The 8,095-nt window shown below is 52.8% G+C and overlaps 1 protein-coding gene across 1 annotated transcript; it reads left to right on the forward strand.

Moving 5' to 3' along the window:
• Nucleotides 1–575: 575 nt before the first annotated feature.
• CHRNA10 (cholinergic receptor nicotinic alpha 10 subunit) lies at nt 576–3,741 on the forward strand. Its single transcript, XM_037889823.2, has 2 exons — nt 576–1,223; nt 2,892–3,741. Exons 1-2 carry the CDS (start codon nt 716–718, stop codon nt 3,515–3,517), a joined length of 1,134 nt encoding a protein of 377 aa, XP_037745751.2. The 5' UTR covers nt 576–715; the 3' UTR covers nt 3,518–3,741.
• Nucleotides 3,742–8,095: the final 4,354 nt, after the last annotated feature.

Here is an 8,095-nt window from a genome sequence, read left to right on the forward strand (position 1 = left end):
GTAGTGGGCAAAGATCTTCCTGGCACGTTCTGCGGCTCGCTGGCCTCATCGGCTTTGCTCTCATCCCGCACCTTCCCCGGTGCGGCGCTGGGAGCAGCCGGGCCAGAGGGATTGGGTTGCTGGGGCCCGACAGTGCCCGGGTACGGCTGAGCGGCTGCGCACGCAGGCAGGTAAAGCCCGCTCCTGCCGCTCAGAGCAGCACATGGCGTCCAAGCCTGCGCTGTAGCCCCCGAGGGGGAGGACAGGAGGGAAGCTGTCAGAAGGGGGCGTGTGGCTGTTTAAAGACTGGGCACTGATGATTGGGAAGCCCAGAACTGGACTTGGCTTTTTCTTGCATCTGTTTGCAGAGTCCAGGTGATTTTTATTGGGGAGGATGGCGGGGGGCTTCTCAGAGCAAAAGTTTCATGACTCATTTGTTTAAAAACAAAATCAAGGCCCACAGTGAGTGACCCTATAATAACAACAAGCCAGTGAGTGACCAAGCGACCCTATGAAAACACACCTGTGTTGGCCACCGAGTGCTCACGAGGGACCCTACTGGACCAACCCAGCGAGCTATGTCTCTCATTCGTGAGCAGCCCTACAGAAACAAGCCCAGCAGAGCGGGGGAGGGATTAGGCTAGCGTGCAGTCTTGTCTCATGTATGTAAGGACCCCTCCCCGCCCCTGCCTGTGTTCCCTGTCCCTCCAGCGCAGACAACCAGTTCACGGGCTCCATGGAGACCAACGTGGTGATCCGCTACGACGGGCGGGTGATGTGGGACTCCCCCGCCATCACCAAGAGTTCCTGCAAGGTGGACGTCTCCCACTTCCCCTTCGATGGGCAGCAGTGCCGACTGACCTTTGGCTCGTGGACATACAACGGCAACCAGATCGACCTCGTGAATGGGCTGGACACAGCCGACCTGACTGACTTCGTGGAGAACGTGGAGTGGGAGGTGCTAGGCATGCCAGCCAAGAGGAACGTCGTCATCTACGGTTGCTGCTCGGAGCCCTACCCCGACATCACCTACACGCTGATTCTCAAGCGACGCGCCTCCTTCTACATCTTCAACCTGCTCCTCCCCTGCATCATGATCTCCTTCCTGGCTCCGCTGGGTTTCTACCTCCCAGCCGACTCTGGGGAGAAGGTCTCCTTGGGAGTGACAGTCCTGCTGGCACTCACCGTCTTCCAGTTGCTGGTGGCAGAGAGCATGCCGCCCTCCGAGAACGTGCCACTGATTGGTGAGTATCTGCCTCTTCCTGCAGCTGGCTGGGCAACTGTGGAAGCCCTCTATCCACTCTGCAGATGCAGCATGCGATGCAGAATGGGTATGCTTTAAACCATGTCACCATTCATGTGCTTCAGCCCCAAGATGCAGGGATCAGCTCTAGGGGCATGGTCCATTCCGGTCCTCAGCCTCTTCGCAAAAACTGTCCGCAAGCGGCACACTACAGCCATGGTGGAATTCCAACTTCCATTCTAGCTCCCCTTTCTTGCCTTACCTAGGGACCTGGGGCACTCTCCATCATTTGCTATCTTAAAGACAAAACTAGATGTCTCTCTAGCACATGGGCTGTAGCCCCATCAAATTACGGGCTAGATACAGAAATTGAGTAAGATCTCTGGCCTTTGTTCCGCAGATCAGACCGGATCATCTCAATGGTCCCTTCTGGCCTTGCAGTCTATGAATCTAACCAAACACATACCTTTCCAGAGTAACTTTTCCATGCTTGGTCTCACCCCAAAGATACATTTTTTTATTTTGAACGTCTGAGCCAAATCTGTTCAGGTTAGTTTTTTTTCGGGGTTTTATTTGAGCAAGTGGAGAAGGGGTGGTCCCCCTTTCACCGCCGTGCTTCATTTAGAAATCTTGTGCTCAGAATACCTACAATAAAACCAAATGAAATTAGAAGCTTCAAACCTAGCTTGTTTGATAGATCTCATTGAGATCAAAGACTCAACCCAAGTTTGAGGCTCGTTTGTTTGAGCCTACTTGAAAGTGGACAATTTCTTTAATCTAAAATAGCATTTTTCAATATGGTCTGATATTTTGGGAGAGTGCGCTCGCGCGCGCGCTCTCTCTCTCTCTCACATATATTTATATAGATAGATAGCATAAAGCTTTTGCTAAGGTTATTGCAGTTCAGGCTGAATTTACCATTTTGAAATGCTTGTGACGTACAAATTCTGCAGTGACTTTTCTATAGGATATTGGGGTTTTGTTTTTGTTTTTTTTTAAATCCTGATCTGCAAAATGTTTAATGTGGGTTTAAGGTACTAAACTCTTGCAGCCAGAATGTGCATCCTGAATTGGGATGACCCAGACAACTGCAGATTTAAGGAAAGGTTCATATTTGAGACAGATAGGCAGCCTCCATTAAGTTGGGCTGGCTTCAGTAGAGGTTGGTTTAGCTGGGCTGCATATCTTTGCTAAAGCTTGGCTGTATTCTGTAGATTTCAGAAACACCTTTTAAAAAACTAAACACAAAAAAAGAAAAAAAAAAAACAAGCCAAGTGTGAAGGCTGCAGGCCAGATCCTGAGGTGCGGCATGGTTGCTTTGCACCATACTGACACCAGATTCTGGATCTAAAGCTGATGTACCCAGCCGTTAAAGGACCATCCAGTGCAAGGGGTTCTCTGATGGCCTAGAGGGTCCTACACCAGCCTCTTGTCTACTGCTGGTGGAAGGGACTCAGCTGGAGGACAGAGGCCATTCCTGGGACTATAACAACCTGCTTCTTCCTTATAGCTAGAGTTGTTGTTCTTTAGCTTATGTGGTAGGGGCTTGTGTTTTGGTGTTGAAGGTCCCCGCCTCCCATTTCCCTAGGTGAGCACCAGTGTCTGGGCCTGCAGCCACGAGTCCCCCACTTCCCAGGTCAGTCACAGCGCATCCCTCCTTGTCTTCTAGGGAAGTATTACATTGCCACCATGACCATGATCACAGCCTCCACCGCGCTGACCATATTCATCATGAACATTCACCACTGCGGCCCAGGAGCCAAGCCCGTGCCCAGGTGGGCCAAGAAGTTCATCCTGCAGTACATGGCCCAGCTATTTTTTGTCTACGAGGTGGGGGAGAGCTGCAAAAGTCCCAAGCGGCAACTGGGCCACCGGCCCACGGTCCAGGTGGTGAGCGGCAGGGCCGCCAAGGAGGAGCAGAAAGCCCAGACAAGGGAGGAGAACTCGGATGCGACGTGCCGGGAAGAGTCTTTGCAGCAGGAATTGCTGCAGCAGGGGCTCAGCAGTCTTTCTGGCCAGCAGGACTGGAAAGAGACCGGGACATGCAAGAACCTAGAGTGCAGCCGGGAGGGGCAGCAGCACCAAGTCTGTGTGAAGAGCCCGTGCCTTTGCCACCACAACAGCCTGCTGAGGAACGTCGAGTACATTGCCAACTGCTTCCGGGACCAAAAGGCAGCTCAGAAACGGAGCGGCGAGTGGAAGAAAGTGGCCAAGGTCATGGATCGCATCTTCATGTGGGTCTTCTTTGTTATGGTCTTCTTCATGAGCATGCTCATCATGGGCAAAGCCATCTGAAGAGCCCTCGGCACGCAATGCCCACTAGTTAGCTAGGACCTTTCCTCTTGCCCTGTCGGAGCTGCGGGTGCACATGCGTGGGCGGCCTGGGATGGTCCATCCCGGGGCTGCTGTGGAAAGCATTGCACGTGAGGTCTCACTAATAGCATATTCTCCTAATTCCATAGCGATCTATTCTTTGGCAATCCTAGAACCCGTCTTCCCCCATGAGGATGGCACCTGTTACTGCTGCAGCCACACAGCTGGTTTGAAAGGTGGGGAGGGAGGGTTGGGAGTCAGGACTCTTGGGACTGTTCCTTGGCTCTGGGGAAAAGAGGTTTGGGGTAGTGGTTAGAGCAGGGGCGGAAAACTGAGAGCTGGGACTTTTGGGTTCTATTCCCAGTTCTGGGCAGAGACTGGGGTCTAGTGGATCAGAGCAGGGTGCGGGAGGGGCTGGGAGCCAGGACTTCTGGATTCCACCCCAGCTCTGGAAGGGAGTGGCAGGCTGTAGCCTGCCCCCCAGGGCAGCGGGTATTGTTCTAACATGTTCAGTCACCTCGGCAAGAGCTCTGTGGGGGAGCGTGGCCTGGAATAAAGAGGCCAAAATAAAATCTCTGGAACATCTCTTGTGCATTGTTCTTGGGCTAGAAAATCCATCCGGGACCGTGTGTCGTGGCCCCAGGCAGCACCTGTGCACTCGAGGGCTTTGCTGCAGGGACCCTGACACCGTCGCATATGCAGTCAGTCTGTGCAGCTGGGCGGAGAGAGCTAATGCCACTGGCAATGCAGGAAAGGATCTGAGTGGTGGCTGCTTCCAACCCATTGACTCCAGGTGGAGAGTGACCTTCAGCCCAGCTCATTCCACCTTCTTTGAGCCTGTGCCAGGCAATGCTCAGACAGAGGCAGACATGCGCCGGACTCTTCTCTGGGCCGAATGTTCCATGTAAAACCCCCGTCAGCTTAATTATCTATTTCTCTGCTGCAAATGTGGTCACTGATTCTGTGGCTGGATGGCCCATTCCTATTGCAGTTCTCCAACCTGGGGTGCCTTTTACACTGCTCTGCTGGGAGAGCCACCGCTCCTGGTCTGCTCACACCCAGCCTCCAGCATGTAAGTTACACAGTATGAGTGCTCTGCCCAGCCACTCATGAATTACACCAGCCAACTCCCAGTCCCAGACGTTCCCCAGAAATGTGCTTCTTTTACTGCCTCACACCTGCCTGGACAATCCCAGTCCATCATCTTATTAATGGAAAACGATATACACAAATCCTGTAATCGCAAAGGGAGTTCCCCAAACGCTTTGATCCAAGCACACTGGTCTACAGAAAACAATAAAACAAACGTATTAACTACAGGAAGAGAGATTTTAAGTGATTACAAGTAATGAGGCATAAAAGTCAGAATTGGTTACAAAGAAATAACTTGTTAGTTGCTATTTTATCTTTTCAGTGAATTCACAGCTAAGTCTCCCTCACCCCTTGTTCCTACAGTCTTGCTGGCTGAATCTTTAAACAGGGTCTCCACTGAGTCATGTCGCTCCTTTAAGAAAAGGAGGACTTGTGGCACCTTAGAGACTAACCAATTTATTTGAGCATAAGCTTTCGTGAGCTACAGCTCACTTCATCGGATGCATACTGTGGAAAGTGTAGAAGATCTTATTATATACACACAAAGCATGAAAAAATACCTCCTCCCACCCCACTCTCCTGCTGGTAATAGCTTATCTAAAGTGACCACTCTCCTTACGTTGTCTCCTTAAATTGGTTAGTCTCTAAGGTGCCACAAGTTCTCGTTTTCTTTTTGCGAATACAGACTAACGCGGCTGTTACTCTGAAACATGTTGCTCCTTTGTTCTCCAGGCGTTGTTGATGCCGGGGCAGAGGGAAAGGGAGAGATTAGTTGGGATATCTGCACTCTTTCTCTTGTAGTCCTTTGTCTCCCCAACCTCAGCTGTAGGTGATTCTTGTGCAAGAGAAAGTCTGTGGGGACGGGAACCTCATGTTGTTTTTGTCCAAACACAGACTTTTGCTCACACACACTCTCCTGCCGAAGCGTGGTCGCTTAATCAGGTGACACATCCATTTGATCTTGTTGACACCTGCCTGAGGCATTGGCCAGCCTTTTGTCTCGGTCAGGCCTCAGTAATATCAGACAGTGGAATCTTCTCACTTTACATACAACCTTGGTTGCCACACAATAACAATGAGCCAATCATGAGCTTTCAAATACCCCACCAGACCTACTTTGTCCAAGGTTTATCGAAGAGGGGAATGTAGGGGTACAGATGGTCACAGTAGCATCGATGTGTCTGTAACTCCCCAAAGGCCAATCAGCATTCCCATTCCAGCAACACGCACCGTGAGTTACACTGGGATCTCTGACGCCTGGACCCCTTCGTAACAATCTTCCCTGTTTGTTCTCCCCCTGGCCTGAGCTGGGCCAGGGACCAAGAGTCGCTGGTCCGGAGCCATGGGGTTCTGGGGAGCAGCGCGGGAGGGGACCCTCGAGGCAGGAGGGGATTTCTGCAATTGCTTGGAGGCTTAATCCGCTTAGCCTTTCCCTCTCAATTAATTAATAGAGCTCATGCGACCAAATGGAAAATAACATGATTTTGCCGCCTTTATTGACTGCTGAGAGCCCGCGGTGCTGCCCAGGAGTCAGAGGGAGCCCCTGGCTCTGGTCCTGGGGCATTGGCCCTTCCAGCTAGTACCCTGTTAATGACATTTGCTCCTCCTCTAGCCCCGTCTAGCCAACAGGCTATCTACGTTTTCATATGCCCCCCGCAGTGCAGTACCCCAGGCCCAGCATCTTCTAACTTCCATTGGAATCCATGGGAGCCTAAAGACTTTGAAAGGTCTCAACACGTTTTGCAGAAGCAAATGGATTAAACTTCACAGCCCACTCTGCGGTTGGTGTTATCGTCCCCATGTTACGGGGGGGGGGGTCAACTGAGGCACGGTAAGGTGAAACAACAGTTGGAGGTTTAGGGACCCCTGGACTATGGAGCTGCATTCCATGCTTGCCCCAGGTCGCTCAGTGAGCCAGGCGTAGAAGTTGGGTGTCTTGATTCCCTCCTCAGGCTGTAACCACTAGACAAATTCCCTCTGACAATTTGAGCAATAGGAACTAAGTGTGCACCCCTCCTGTGAGCCGTTCAGCCAGCCAGCCCTGCTTCAGTCACAGCGTGCTAAGGCCTGCCTTCTGCATCTGCATGTGTTACCGGATGGAAGACCATTGGGCCACACGTCCCTCTGAATCTGCCCGCTCATGGTCTATGCCTGGGGGTTTCCGCAGCTCTTGGAGAATCAGGTGGTGAGCACTGTGGGAACGGGGTTGGGTTGGCTCGCTGGACTGAGAGGCCGGCTCCTAGGGCATCTTTCCTCTGAAGGTGACATTTTGGAACCAATATTCTCTAGATCGCTAATGCGTGGCCGTAGGTGTTTGAGTTTCCTCAGTCTGAACAATGAAAATACCCTGCACATTCACAGGCTATAATTAGTCACCAGCCTAGCCCTACCATCACACTGATGCGATGATGGAAGAAAACACTGACTAAACCAATTGACGTGATTTAAACGGGCCCGTGTCCCAACGCCCTGGCACGCCCGCTCTCTGGGATGCAGCGTTGATGGCGAATTGCACCAGCAGAACCCAGTCCTGATCCACTCCCGATTCCCCTCTCCACGTAGTGCCTGCATGTGCATCTCCGTCTCATACTCCGCCCCCCTGGAAACCTTGAGTGACATTCCCAGTGTGTCCTGGCCCCGGGGTGCCTGTCTTGGATGCTTTGCTTTGTATCCTGCTCTGCAGGTTTACACCTAAATAATTTAGCAGCAGGACTGTCTGGCTTCCTCTTACTTGTACCCCTGTGGTGTTCTGCTTTGCTGCCTGGCTGTACGGTGATCCCAGCACACAGGAGGACGCCCGAAGCACCTCGTGCACGAGGGGAGGTTATAATAGCACAGAGCCACAGGTATGTTCCTCCCCCACCCATTACCTAGCCCCTGCATAGCATGGGTAGGTCAGGAGAGCCGAGCACCCCGACTCTCACGACAGCCGGGGCGCAAGTGGGCCCGATTCTCCACTGCCTTGCGCCACACCTGGCCACCTACGCCTGTGTAGGGTGGGCCAGATCCTGTGCCTCTTGGGAGGCCTGGCGCAGAAGGTGGCACCCAGGAGGAAAGGACGGGAGCAGCCCCCAGTGCAGGTCAGAGCAGCCCTGAGAGCTGTTCTACCATAGGGAAGCCTCCCATGGCTGCCCGTGGCCTGCTGTGCTGTGCAGATTCATCTAGATGCTTTCTCTGCCCCACGCAGGGGCGCTAGCAGGGGCGGCAGGCGTAGCCCAGTGAAGGAGCGCAAAGGGGAGCCTAAGCAGAGATCTCCCCCAACACAGCTCAGCGGTAATGCTCCACACCCACTTGGCTGAGCCTTTGGGGTCAGGCTTTCCGGAGCAGGGGCAACCGTGGTGACCAGAGCTAGGGCTTGGGCCTTGTCCACACGGCCGTGGTGTCAGTTTAACATGCCTGCATAACTAAAGCAGCAATGCCCCCACCCCCAGGTATAGAAGGCTGCCCAGGGTGCGTCAGACCCTAGTG

The sequence above is a fragment of the Chelonia mydas genome, chromosome 1 (assembly GCF_015237465.2).
Source record: "Chelonia mydas isolate rCheMyd1 chromosome 1, rCheMyd1.pri.v2, whole genome shotgun sequence".
NCBI classification, from domain to species: domain Eukaryota; kingdom Metazoa; phylum Chordata; order Testudines; family Cheloniidae; genus Chelonia; species Chelonia mydas.